At 36.9% G+C, this 15,000-nt stretch overlaps 1 protein-coding gene across 1 annotated transcript in view; it reads right to left on the bottom strand.

The window, feature by feature from the left end:
• Nucleotides 1-4,606: 4,606 nt before the first annotated feature.
• The window catches only part of LOC122242706 (uncharacterized), a 14,790-nt gene continuing 4,396 nt past the window's right edge, over nt 4,607-15,000 (bottom strand). Inside the window, exons 2-14 of the mRNA XM_086553057.1 lie at nt 11,023-11,130; nt 10,731-10,859; nt 10,437-10,610; nt 10,046-10,168; nt 9,643-9,897; nt 9,129-9,278; nt 8,485-8,649; nt 8,035-8,175; nt 7,200-7,360; nt 6,710-6,861; nt 6,268-6,430; nt 5,621-5,752; nt 4,607-5,377 (exon numbers count right to left, since the gene is read on the bottom strand). Coding sequence (XP_086409183.1) covers nt 5,279-5,377; nt 5,621-5,752; nt 6,268-6,430; nt 6,710-6,861; nt 7,200-7,360; nt 8,035-8,175; nt 8,485-8,649; nt 9,129-9,278; nt 9,643-9,897; nt 10,046-10,168; nt 10,437-10,610; nt 10,731-10,859; nt 11,023-11,130 — 1,952 coding nt within the window. The 3' untranslated portion in view covers nt 4,607-5,278. The remainder of the gene's footprint in view (nt 5,378-5,620; nt 5,753-6,267; nt 6,431-6,709; nt 6,862-7,199; nt 7,361-8,034; nt 8,176-8,484; nt 8,650-9,128; nt 9,279-9,642; nt 9,898-10,045; nt 10,169-10,436; nt 10,611-10,730; nt 10,860-11,022; nt 11,131-15,000) is intronic.

Raw genomic sequence — 15,000 nt, 5'->3', positions numbered from 1 at the left:
ATCGAGCTCATAAGCACCATTCAAGACTCAAACGACAAATCCGGAGAAACCTATAGAGTGTTGGACTCAAGTTGAGAAAATCACAAAAGAATCTTTCCCTTAAGGAGTCCTCATCCGCTAGCTGCAGAGTAAAGAATCCCAAGACTGAGAAAATCGCCAGCAGATTGAAGAGAGAGATCGGGAATGACTTCCCTGATCGTGCCATCCTCCACACGAGAAGGTGGCAAAGAAATATTCCCTGATAGACGTCGAGGGTCATGGTTGATCCTCAATATTTCGTCAACCAGGTTCTTCACAAGATACACAGCAGCCCCCTTTCTGGCCATGGTGCGGCCCAGAGAACCTTATTCCGTTAAAAAAGACTTTTCACATGACTAGGGATAGACAAAAGATGCCAAGCAACATGTTGCGTCTCGTATAATTTGTCAAAAATTCAGAGGGAAAGCACATCCAATGTCTCTTTGAGCGATGGACTCCATAGGACCGCTCCCTATGGTTGAAATGGGCAACAAATACATATCAACATGCGTAGACTTCCTCAAAACCAAAGACCCGGAAGAAGTTGCAAGCGCTATATGGGACAATGTCATTGGTCACTTGGGACCACCATAAGTCATCCTTTGTAATCAATGTACGGAATTTAGGAACCATGTTATGAAGAAACTAGCGGGGATCGGAGGATTCAAACACAAAACGGTTACAATCAATCGTCCTGCCGGCAACGGATTGGTCGAGAACCATAATGATTAGCTAATCTCCATTCCTCACAGCTTCGTGGATGGACTATGTCCCATAGATTGGGATGAACATCTCTCTGAATAGTACCTATCACAGCTCAATAGGGGATATACCTTTGTGTGTATGCACTGGACCCATAATTTCCAAACGCAACCCAATTCAACTCGTCCTCCAACATAGATGAGCGAGCTGCAGCGACCTTCAGGGTCTACCAACAAATCAGAAAGATTTTAGAACGAGCAGCAAACCAGCGTGAGAAACAAGGCGACAAAATCCACCGACTTGCAAATTGGACAATGTGTCTACGTGAAGAGACCAAATAAAAATTGGGCCAGAAAGCCTTCCGCTAATTGGCGTGGACAATCCCGGGTGCTCAAGAGAATCGAGGAGAAGGCTAGAGGAGCTTAAAACAAGAAAAAAATAGAAGCTCATCTGGAACTGATGAAGCTAATTCATTTCATGACAGTGACATTGAGGATTCAAGCAGTGACGCGTGACTGTACTTATGATCCGGGCTATTATAAAAATCTGCATGTGGGTAAATCATAGATATATATTGCTTGTGAGGGAATTATAATTATATGTTGCATGAGGCTAATTGATTAGCGCATGCCCTGTGTTGCTAGGAACATACTAATGAAATAGAAAGTAGTTACCAGTAGTGAGTAACGATAACAATAAAATCAACTAATCAACCAGACGTAAATACATCTACAACTTTTCTATATTTCCTTTCAAATCATTTATCAAAAAGCAGGTGACTAATAGCATATAGAATTACAGCCTGTTGCTTGTGGTGTTGGAGACTCTGGAGATGGAGATGCCCGAGCCAGGGCCGAGGACACTTACAAATTCTGGACTGATCATCATGTTATTAGGGATTAATGATCTGTACACTTTGCCAGATTCTGCCTCGTTTATAATATTATCAAGTATGTTTGACTTGTCTTTGACCTTATTCCTCTTGTTCGCCAATAGGTCAATTAACTGGTTTAAGTGAGAAAGATGGTAGAATGCAGTAACGCATTTTAATAGAGATACACTTTTTTACTCTCTGACCGAGACTCGATCCCGGGTTGTCAGAGTGATAATCCCGGCTTCTAACCAACAGACTACACGACTCGCTAAAAGAATTGTCTAACCAGATGCCTTACAACCATCATGGAAATTACCTATAAGCTCTTTGCAGAGCAGTGATAGCGAGGCTTTACAGACAATCCCCGTGACCACTCGGCGGGAATGAATTAGAAATTCAAGTCACAAATCAGATTACCGAGGTTATATCTAAGTGAAAAAGTTTATAGTAATGATTTCTTTAATGCGTTCCAGGTCATGCTCTACCGTATGTTCTAGATCAGTGGTTCTCAACCTTTTTGGCCCGCGACCCCCCAGACAATATTGGTAGAGACTCGTGACCCCCGCCTTCCCCCGAAGTGCTTCTGACACACACACACACACACACACACACACACACACACACACACAGTACATGCCATTCAGTTTATTATTTGTTTGAAATTTATGAGCAGAATTATTTTGACAGCCTTAAAACAAAAGTCGACCATAATACTATTTTTTTTTTTTAACATCATCTCGCGACCCCCCAAAAGCATCTCGCGACCCCCCGAGGGGTCGCGACCCCTAGGTTGAGAACCACTGTTCTAGATCATACATGTCCCTTTCTGTATCTCCTACCCTCTCCGTCACGGTCTCGAATAATCCGGAAGCCTGGTGATAATACTGACATGCTTATGTTGCAAGTTGAGCATCTGTTTCTGTTGGTAGGCAAGATCCCGGACTAACCGTTCACCACTTCCATACATAAGCCCGAATCAGTCATGAGTGATCGTACACATGACCGAAAGAGGCGCCTGGTGTACTCGCCCGGTCCAGCAACTACCTAAATTTCTTGTCATGTTTGAGATTTCTTTCACTCTTGCTCTGAGAATTTTTAATGGTTCATGACAACTGGCCACTCGTTTAAATCACATCCACACAATTATATTATGACAACCGCTTGTCTCGTGAGAGTCCAGTTATTTTTGTGCACATTTCATAAGGATTACTCCAACCTTGCCATGAGATTCGTGATGACCTGATATGGCCTCAGATGTTGTACCCTTAAAAGGTGGGTCTTAATTAAGACGAGCCTTCGGTCCTCTTTAAAGACCAGGTGTCTTTCTGCATGTCACCGATGCCAAACTTCCATTAGTTCTCGAAATGAAGTTATAATGCTGCAGTAATGTAGTGGTTTATAATGAATTGCAACGTGTTCCCACTAATGAACAGTGGACCTTATTCACACCTTATCCTATTCCCAATCCGTTGGGCGATGTTATTCCTTTTCTTCATACACCTACACACTATGTAGTACCTACTATGAACACACACACACCACTTTTGAATTTAAGGATGGACTCCTCGAAGGTTACAGACGCTCCCTAAACAATTAGAGATGTCAGGCAGTGAAGTTCAGATATTCAAATACAGAAGATAGCTATGTACTTCGTATCATGAGAGGAGGTGCAGCACTATTGAAGATTCCAAAACAATGCCAATTCATGGTGAATGACTACAATCAACCATTTTCCGATTCTTGCCTCAGTCAGAGATAATTTTCTCCACCTAGTCTAATACTTCCTCTACACTAACATGTGGAGTCAAATCTTCTCATTGTAAATGGGACAGGACTGCTAACGATGCACTAGACGTTACGTGGACGCTTTCGAATATGATGTAGTACAAAATTTATTGGTAAATTTACTTTTCATCTTCACACTCATCCACATCCCTATCCGACACCTAACATGGCCACCTTTTGATTAATAAAGTGATCTGATGATAAAATCAGTCTTTCAGGAAGACTAGGCGACTACAGTGATCACCAACGGGTGGGTTATCACAGTATTAGTGAGATAAATGGGCTTTCTTCTGTCTCATCTTTTGCAATTTTTGCTGACATCAGCTGTCGGTAACGAAAGTTGCTGGATCTGTCATAGACCCCCCAGTTATTAACAAGGTGATTGTGGGTCGAATAAATTATATACGTTTTAATCAGCCACGGAAGTGAGTCCTGGGACAATCAAACAAACACAAATGTATGAATAAAATGAGGAAATAACCTTTATACAGAATGTATGTGTGCGTGTGGGTATTTGATATTCATGTGTCTGCAGTAACTGCAACATTGTGAACACCAAGTAACCCACAGAATACTTATATATATGTTACTGTTATAATCTGTACTTTATTTTGTCTGCTTATTGGTGAAATCTTTACTTGTAGGTAAAAGGAAATTACAGTGGGCATTTCATTCATTCTATAATCATAAACTAGTGATAACTATAGACATATATTCCATACTTCATTAATAAGTGTCTCGCACCTAAAAGAGGTGCAATTCGCCAATGAGAAATCGCTGTGCAATACACTCACTAACTGTTCCATCTTTCTAAGTCTTCCGACACATACAAACAGTGAGAGACGTAAAATTTGTTCAGAAAAGTGAGGTTCAGCAACTTCAACTTCATTATATTTCAAATAATCAACACTTTCAGTTATATAATATTTATCATTACAGATCAGCCAAGTCTATCTTTGCCTATTGAAAAAAAATGCTGAATACAGATGGTGATATATGGTGGCAGAATTAATATGATTTAAATATTTTCTTTGAAAGCATAATCCAAGGGGTTATTCATCCTCTAAAAAAGGGAAAAAATATACTTTGATAAAGTACCCCATATATTAAATTATATAAAGAAGCTTAATCTCTTTTTGCAAGAATTGGCAATACCAGTATAATAAGATCTTCTGTTAACTTCTTGAAAAATAGTAATTCATTTATTTAGGAGAAGAAAAATCGAAGACTTCCTATAATTTTTATTACAAAAAGATTAATATTTTGAAGTAGATACATCCATATAAAACATTTAATGATCCTTAAAAGTGCACATTGTACTGTTATTCAATCCCTGCTCTTTAAATTCCAAAGGCTGAGTCAACACATGATAAAAAAAGAACACGCTAAAGATGATAACTTTATAAATAAGTCACTATTCTTCACAAGATTAATTACAGTAATGCAACCTGCATGCCATAAAAAGTAAATATAGGGTTTATGAGTTTATGTAATAGCTACATGCTAAGTAGTATGAAAATGGATTATATAAAAATAATACTCTAAGTTCAAAACTACTATTTACATATCCTTTCACCGTGCTCATTAACTTTAAAAAAAGACAAGAGAAAGAAAGAAAGAAAAAATGCAAGTGTTATAAATAGGAAGAGAAAATGTCTTCCCTAAATATCAGTAAAAGGTGATAAATAATGCATTAATATCATCTGGCCATATTATTGCAAAACAATGAAAAGCTTAGTCATTCTAACAATGCAATTACACTCAATTGCTTTTCCTTTCAATCATAAATCCACACAAGGACCTCTGTTTTGATACCTATACATAACTCATTTGTTCCGTTTAGTTAGGAGAATAGGAAGAACAGAAAAGAAACAAAAATTTTAAATAAATGGAGAGATATCAACGTACCACCTTGTTTCTGGGTTTCCTTTGCCGTGGCTTGCCATTAAACCCAGACACTTTGACTGGTGGGGCGTGGAAGCCATAGGAGTTAGCAACCTGTTACCGAGAGATATAAGAAATTCCATTAGAAACGGACAGAAAGTATTTTTAATCAATAAAGACAAGGAAGATCACATGTCTATAATTCAAATGAGGACAGGGGTGATAACCCTCTCTCTATATACACACACACACACACACACACACACACACACACACACACACACACACACACACACACACACACACACGCACACACGCACCAATTCATTAATATAAATACATTTTAATACTCCTCACCTTAACTGGATCAAGGTTCGTAACATTAAAGATGGACTTCAGGCTACTTGACTGATACGATCGTAGGTAAGCCCTGAAAGCCTTCTTTGCCTTGAGGGAAAGGCTTTCGTTCTCAGCCAACAACTCTTCCAGCTGAAGTACAAGATGTGTGTATCGTTAGTATCCTTGTCAATCATTACCATTCTCTTTTGGGATTGTCAACAGGGATTTTTGTACCCCTCTCCCCCATCAAGATTTCTTGCTAACCAACAGTAATTCTTGTGGCTTACAAGTGTCTCAACACCTTAAACAAGTATAGTATTACTTTATAGAGTATCTTCCCATCTGTGTCCATGGATCAAAGTGACTTTCTGCTAGGGTAACACCTAAGCTAACTTACTGCAATGGATTTACCAGCATACAGCAAAACAGAAAATGTAAACAAATTACAAAAGTATGGTGTAGCATTACTATGGAAAACTAGCCAAGATGGAACCAAAAACATTAAAATATATTCCTTAAGAATGCAAGGTGAAAAAATATTTTATATACTGATGCTATTCCCCAAGTAGTAATTAGGGGAAAAACTGGAATCTTCTGAGTTTTGTATGAGAGAAAGAAAGAAGGTAAAAACAAAAAATGTAATAAATCAAATATACACATCTCACCTTTAGATCTTCTACTTCATCCCAGGGAATATCCATGCGAGGAACGAAGACATTCTGCGACTTCATGTAGGTAATGAACATACTTTCTTCTGGCAGGACAAACAGAATGGCATTGCCGCTATCTCCAGCTCGAGCAGTTCTTCCAACTCGATGAATATACTCCCTGCGAAAGTGGATTTGCTGATATTAAAAAAAACATGCAAGAAAAGAGAGAATAAAAAAGGTTTTACAGAAAGAAAGAAAGAAAGAAAGAAAGAAAGAAAAAGAAGAAGAAGAAAGAAGAAGAAGAAAAATATAAAGAAAAAAATTCACTGTATAAAACAGTTTAGGCATTTGCACTGTACTTTTAATATGATGGAAAGAATTACCTATTTTCATCGTTCACAGGGTCTTCTTTGAGAAAAGGTTCACTACACCAAAATTACACTAAAAATACACTCACGCAGGCTCGGATGGAGGATCAAACTGTATAATCAAGTCAATGCCTCGAATGTCCCAACCTCTGGCAGCCACGTCTGTACACAACAATGTGCCTTTAGTGATGTTTTTGAAGTCGAAAAATCCATTGGTTCTTTGGTTTTGTGACTGCCTCCCCTATAGGAAGCAAAAAAAGTGAGTTACATTGCTATTAAAAGAAAAGAAAAAAAAGTGTGTGTGTACAGTTAATTCACTATTTTCAAAAGCAAATCTATGCCATTCATGAGGCATCTACGTACTTTAGCCCTTCTGGGTCTTTAACACCTGGGCTTACATTTGCATAATGCTGCTCCGGTCAGATAGATAAATAACTCTTAATTAAAACAAAAAAGTGGTCCCACCTTGTGAAACATACATTGCAGAAGGCATAAAAATAACAGGCATAAATTATCCCTATAGCAAAATCATGAAGGCCAGCATTAAAACAACAAACCCTCTTCTTTACCCAAACTTACATGGAGGAGTGAAACAGGAACTCCAAAGTGATTAAGGAGGCAATGGTAATACTTGACATTCCAGCAGGAGTTGAAGAAAACCATGACTTTCTTGTTCTGATTCTCCCTTACAAATTTCAGGAGAACGGCAAACCTCTTCTCAATGGGACACTCCACATAAACTGTAACAAATTATATTTAGCATTGGGAGAATTACAACAAAAAGAAACAGCACATATTAACAATAATTTTACTAGGAACACAAATTTTATGATTTGTGGACAACTCATTAAATTAATCTGTTATTCCTGGATGCTAACTTTCAAACTCCATTTATATTTTGATTTAATTAAAGATATCTGTTTTTGGAAGCAAATCCCACATAATTACTTCAATTGGCTAAATATGGTCTAATACCTACTAATAACATTATCAATAACTGGACAATACTAGTCTACACTTTTTGAAAAAGGATTCATTCTGTGAGCTATGCAATTACACAGATTGCATCACGGCCTCTGCCAAAAGTGTCCTTTATATTCATCACAAAAATCCTATTACCTGCTATAGTGGCCAATCACATACAGTCATAGTTCCCACCCCTCTCTTGTGAATGGAAAGTAATGTGTATCAATTTTCATACTATATGGCATATTTCATCCAGCCAGATCCTGTCCTTTCCCACTCCCCTAAACCCATTCATGGGCTACTTATTATTATACTTATATAGTGTACATAAATATGTTTTATACAACAAATTGTTGTGTTCTTGCTTTACATCTATTATATCTATTATTGTTTTCAAAATAGGGATAGAAATAATAACAGTAATAATGATAGCAATTTCCAACTTTACCCTGTTCTAAACCATCAGCTGTTGCTTCTTTTTTGTCAGAGTTGACGTCGACCTCTACAGGGTTATTCTTCAAGGCGAGTGCAGATAAAGCATTTGTCCTGGGGTCTTTAGTTGCGCTGAACAACACAGTCTGACGTTCACCTGTATCAAAAATGGAACACATTGCATTGGACAGACATACATATTGTTTAAGAAAATACATGCATAGTCTACAATACTATATAATATAGTCATGTACAGACCCCTCCACTTAGCCATACCAAAGTGTGTACTGACAGTTTTACCTTTTTACTGGAAACAAATGCCACTATTAAATGGATACATTTTGGATATAAGAGTTGAAACTGGCAACACTAAGGGATGAATGTAGCTCTTAAGAGAGATACAGAACCTCATCATAAAAAACACAATTTCAATATTCCATAAAAACAAAACCCAAGAGACACAGACTCGGCAGCAGTTTCAGGATCTCCTTCAAATCTCTCTCGAATCCCACGTCAAGGAGTCGGTCTGCTTCATCGAGGATGAGGCATGCCAAGTTGTTGAATGTGAAGTTTGCAGTATTTCTGAGGTGATCCAATAACCTTCCTGGCGTAGCGACTATAATATTCACACCTGGAAAATTTTAATGAGTATGAACAGCAAAGAACCATTTGAGGTCAGTATATATATATATATATATATATATATATATATATATATATATATATATATATATATATATACATATATATATTTATGTGTATCTTCTTTTTTCTTTTTCTTTTTAAGTTTGATTTCTTTCTGGACTGACCATATGAAAGTAAATACTAATCGGAGCTTGAGGATCTATCCCATACATTATTTCTATTTTACTTAAAAATAATGATAGATTAACTCTTAAAAATAGCACAGGTAAAAATACATCAATGACATTATCTCAAACGAAAAGATGATTATAGCGTACAAGCCAGTGTAAAGAAAAACTCAACGTTAAATTGGCCTATCAATCAACTAAGATAATTTCAAAATAAAGTATCATTTCTTTTAGATAAATGAATTCTTATGAAAGGGACATAACTCTATAAAATACCTGAAGCATCATGAGAGCTTACCTCGACATAACTTCGCAGCTTCGGCATTCATGTTTGTGCCTCCCATGATTAATGCAATTGTTTGTGAGTGTTCCTTTGCGAAGGGCAGCAGAACATTACATGTTTGCATAGATAACTCACGTGTTGGGGAGAGGACAATCACTCCAGTACCTAAAGGAGGAGTTATCCTGTTATTCTATGTTCCATACTTTAATAATAACTTTGCATTATAGCATGATGAAAAATGTATACAAATAACAAATCTTCAATACCAAGATTATTCTAATCTAACAAAAGACCTTGATTAGACATTCTCTTTTAAAATTATGACAAAATATACTACTTCTTTCAGAAGTAAAAATCATCTAAATTAAACATTCTGAAAAAATAACTTCTTTCAAGTTAACATCTCTGATATACATTCTTTCAAAATCCTGTACTACATGTACTACTTCTTTCAAGTATTCCATCTTAACCTCAGTTTCTTCCACAAGCTAAAACATTTGAACCACATGGCACAATCTTCACAACTCACCTTTACTGGGCGTGAACTTCAACTTGCTCAATAACTCTACTGCCGGGATAGCGAAGGCTAAGGTCTTTCCCGATCCAGTCTTGGCTGTTCCTCGCAGGTCGCATCCCTCAAGGAGCTTGGGGATCGACTTTGCTTGAATCTCGGTCATCTCCGTAAAGCCCATACTCTGGATGACTCTCATTGTTTTTTGGGATACATTTTTCTGAATGTGCTTGAATGATCTCTCGGAGTTTCCAAAATTGAAGGGACCGGGAGCTTTTGGGGAGGGAGGGGGGGGATATTGTCAATATGGGCTCTTCTACAAATATATAGATCAATATAAATCCTAATATAGCATTCAGTTCATTCAAAACAATAGATTTATAGATATATGACAACCACTTATTTGCTTTTGGATACTCACTCTTAATATCTTCTTTTTGATTCCTCCCTTTCTGCATTTCATTTTCCTCAATCACCATTCCTTGCATTACTTTATTATTAGGTCCTTTCCCAGACTTCTTTGGCCTTGTCCTCTTTTTCTTGTCTAGTTATAAAAAAGAAAGAAAGAAAGAAAGAAAGAAAGAAAGAAAGAAAGAAAGAAAGAAAGAAAGAAAGAAAGAAAGAAAGAAAGAAAGAAAGGAAAAAAAAAAAAAAAAAAAAAAAAATCTACATGAGTTCTACGTAAAATCTACACATACAATATCTGCATCATCAAATATTTCTTATAATCTAGGACCCTCTACTTCAGTGTAGAGGCTTAGCTTAATATGATATGCAAATTAGAGGCTGATTGATTATATTTGAATACTCACTCTTCACAACAGATTCTTCCTGCTTTCCTGTTGCCACATTTGTCTTTTCACCTGCATTACTGTTCTCAGTCTTTTTCTTAACATTTGCTATTTGTTGCATTTCAGTATTCATTTGTCTCACTTCAGCATTACCTTCTGCACGGGTCATTCTTTGCCTCCTCCTCCTACTCTTCTCTTCAAGTCAAATGAACAGAAAGGAAAAAAGGTCATATTAGCATACATTGTAAAGCAGTTATTATTATTACGCACACAATAAACAATAAAACAATAACGTGACTGCGTTTGGATGCTCACTCTTATCAACTGCTTCTTTTCCCGCATCCACGTTCATCTTTCCGGCTGCACCGCTTTTCTTCCCGTCCTGGAATTCCATTTCCCTAACACCAGCCCCTTCAAGGGTTTCCTTTGGCTGCTTCAACTTTTCTAGATAGGAATACAAATATCTTGCATTAAAGAATAGAAGCTTGATACTTCACACTATATGAAACAATGTCTGGCTCAAGTCTAAGGTATGGAAGTCTTTCTTTTCTCTTCTATGGAGTTTGAAACAGAACGAAACTCTAATCATAACGCATTCATCACTTACTATTATCTGGTTGCTGGTCTTTCCCATTTTCAGCAGGACGTTTCTTGGGGGATGGGTGACCCTCGGCAACTTTTTCAGCCTTATCCTGAGGCAAAACTTCCTTTAATGCTAGTGGTGCATGAAAATAAACAAGAGAAACTATTACTCAAACCACAAATTAACCCTTTCCCGACGGGGCACTCGTTACGCGAAGACCCCTATGCTGGGCGATTGCAATATTGCATTGAAATCGTCACACTGGCTTGACGCCCCGGCATCGGGAGTTTGGCTGTGTCACACGAGTGTGACGCACCGTCGTCATAGGGTTAAGTTTTGAAGTTTCCACCTTACATTGTAAGCTAATACTGGTGTGGTGAAGTTACAGGAAAAGTTTACCAAGATACTAATACCTTACTATTCAATAGAACTAGTCACTGGGTATTTATAACAATATAAAATAAAATGGCATCACACCCAAAAATTAATGAAGCAAAGGTTTGTGACTAGGTTAATGCAGAAACTGATGGCAAAAAGTTGTGCTGAAGATATTTATTGGTTCTTATCTCCTGAGATGAGATAATCTTGTTCAAAGAAATTTGTTCTGACCCAAAATTATTTTACCAAACTGTTTATACATATATCTAAAAGTATATAGCTTTAGTTTGGACTCCTATATCTTACTTTAAATAAATAAATGATATTTGGGTTATACATGCTTTTCAAAAAGTTTTTTTCTTATAATTGTATAACCTGCATTCAATCCAAGTCCAATTGAGACCTACTGAAATTTGTGATGGAAGACTTCACATGTGAAGCTAATATTAGCTGATATCCCTTCAATGACTTGGTGATTTCTGTGGCTTCATCAAATAAGGAAAGTCTTATCTTGCACAAGTATAAGTGTGGAGGTTTGTTGGCTTTTCCAGGGTACTGAAGGAACAGAGTCACTGTAGGTGTATCAGTAAGTTTGACATTAAAATTTCAAGTTTCAATTGGACTTAGATATAATCTTGGATATAGAATTTCTAAGAAATTTTCTTTCAATTTAAATTTAATCATTAGAGTCACAGTAGGTATATCACATTGGAAATGATTGAAAAGTAAAGAAAAAAAGAAAGAGAGTAATAAACTAATCTGCAAAAGAAATCAATGTACAAAGTCATCGTCTCTTACATGTGTTTTGAGTTATCCATATACCCACATTGCTACCATCAGTGTTAGCTACATTATAATTCAGAAAAAACCTTCACACTGTTAATGCTTATGAATCCAATACCAATGGATTTCTTAAAGGATATCATGGTCTTCACAATTCATACTCAGACCTCCACCATGAATATTCTGGCAATAATGAGCTGGGACTGGTTCTTTCTTTGATGATAAAAGCACAATGGATGTCTCAAAGCCCTATCTTTCCAGAAAATACATGGCGAAGATATGTTAACCATAACTCGAGCGCAGTTTGGAATCTTGCTGAACTCTGGTAACTATACGCACTGAACTACGTGGTCTCATACAACCTTAATACGTAGTATATCATTTAAGGTGGTTACAGAAGGCTATGCCCCAATATCTTGCAAATTAGTCTATACCTTTGTATATGAACATAATGTTTTGTTACTAGATTTTAGGTAATTGTTCAGAATAGGACCACATAAGCTGACACTGGCCGGTTTGATGTGCTCTGGTAAAGGTTAACAATCCCCCCCCCCCCCACTCCCCATGTATATTTGGCAAAATAGAGCTTGCTAATTCTTATTTGACAATAAACTCTAACTTGACAGAATATACATGGTGGTTTGTTTGTTTTTGTCATAGTGCAAAACACAGGTGTCACAGCATTCCTCAATTTAGGTGAGCGACAATAATTTTACCTTATACTAAATATTAATCTTTTTCTCCGTCTTTGTATTTTTTAGATATTGACCAGACAAAAATTTCCATAATGTATTTAATACCCTTCCCTTCTCTTGGTGCCCCTATAATCGCTCAAGTTTATTTCTATAGACAAAAACTACTATAAGCAGACAATGCACATGAAACTTATTATCCAGAACAGGACTGCAGCTAATGTCGTCATTGCCTTCGTCCAAAGACTTCCATAATTACCTTTTCCCTTTATGTAGATTATTTTCTTGTATTTAATAATATTTTGCGTGTTCTACATAACTTTGGGTATTATTGGATAATGATGCAACCACCCGTAGTGAAAAAACAAACCTTTCGGCATGACGTACCTTTAATCATGACATAACACCGTAAAACCCTTTTCTTCCGCGAAAGGTTTCCGATGGAAATGAGTAGCGAAAATGTACAAAGCACAACGAAAACTACAGAAAATTATTGTGTCGTGCCTAGAAGGTTGGTTGCGTCTTTATCCAAATTTACCTCACTTTGAACCCATTATATTAGGGGTTCTTAATAGGGTTCACATTACTGTTTTTTATTCATCTCCTCATAGTTGTATTGAGGACAATTACTTAAACCCATTTATAGCAATACTGTTAGTGTCTGTGAAGCTTAATTAATAGAATAATTTCACTAGGATACTTCATTTCATTTTAAGCTTTCTTAATATTTTTTTTTCCCTTGTACTTGCAGATATAACTATATCCATTTGAAGCACGAAACAATAGTGGGATATTGTGTCTTTTAACAAGACAAATGACAAAAATAAGTATGTTGTATTTACATTCTTTTACAGGAAGTCTACTATAAATCGGTATATTTGTTTTTAGATACTGTTAATTAGTTTTACACCTCTATTAAGACACTGACGTATATATTTGCACTGCCTTAATCAGCATTTCAGTTCTACAATAAAAACAACCCTAAACTTTCTATTTCCAAAAAGAGAGAGAGAAAAAAAAAACAAAAAAAACACATACTCAAGTCCTTCTCTCCAACAACTCCTTTCTCTCCCTGTTTTCTCTTCTGGGTCTTATTATTCCTCCTCCCTCCTTTCTCTGGTGTCTTCTTCCCTATATTCCCTTTAATCTTCGTTATCATGGCAGTATCAGTAGACAGTTAAACAGGAGAGTCTCTCGCGCTCCACCGTGTCACCTTCACGTGGGTGCTTTGAGCGCTAGGTTTGGGTCTGGAATGTGCTAGTTGCGCTAGGGATGTGCTTGAGCTTTGAATTATAGATTGATGTGGGATTCAGGTGGGATTATTTTCGACGTTAGTATCTCTCGTGTTGGTTTGGAAATGATGGATTGGTTAGTATGATGTGTGTATGGTGGTGGGATGGTGTGGTGTAGTGTAGCGAGTTTTCGCTTATTAATTGTGGTTGGGAACGGGTATTAAACATGTCACGGTATTTGTGTAGTTGTACTATTACAAAGACATTTATCAAGTAACTTCGTTAATTGCTTCGAGGCGCTATTAACACATCATACATATCATGCATTAGATAAGAAAAGAAAAGAGAGAAACAAAGAACGCTAGCCATAGGATAATAGTGAAACAGGCGATGATGCAATTGCCAGGCACCACAGTATGGACATATACGAAAGATAAGAAAGCTTCCAAAAGGGCTGTGAGCACCAACGATCAGCTGCTAGTGTGATATCTGAACAATAGATGGCGTTGTGTCCAAGTTGTGTCGTCTGTTTACTCTTATGAAACTTCACTTTTTATTCAAAATGGTCTCAAAGGGTATACCATGTGTCGTGTGCCATGTCACAAAACATGAACGGCCAGAATTGGTTTTTCACACATTTCCGAAGAACAAGAAAAGGTGTATTATTTAGTAATTGACGATTAATAAAGAGATATATCATGTCATATAACTTTTCGCAATTTTGGGTCCATGGCATGGTGAGAGTTCTTATTTTTACAAAGTGCATATTTTGCAGAGCCCTTGAGTGGGTTAATGCCTTGAGACATGAGCCGCTCAGAGAGAGAGAAAAAAAAAAAAACATCAACCAAATAATTAGAGGCAGTCAAATATGCCCAGTTTTTTTTTCTTTCTTTCTTTTTTTCTCTCCTTTTTCTAAT

The sequence above is a fragment of the Penaeus japonicus genome, unplaced genomic scaffold (assembly GCF_977035675.1).
Source record: "Penaeus japonicus unplaced genomic scaffold, GWHDUDI00000001_assembly GWHDUDI00000027, whole genome shotgun sequence".
Taxonomy (NCBI): Eukaryota; Metazoa; Arthropoda; class Malacostraca; order Decapoda; family Penaeidae; genus Penaeus; species Penaeus japonicus.
This window is presented reverse-complemented; position numbering and strand designations above follow the sequence as displayed.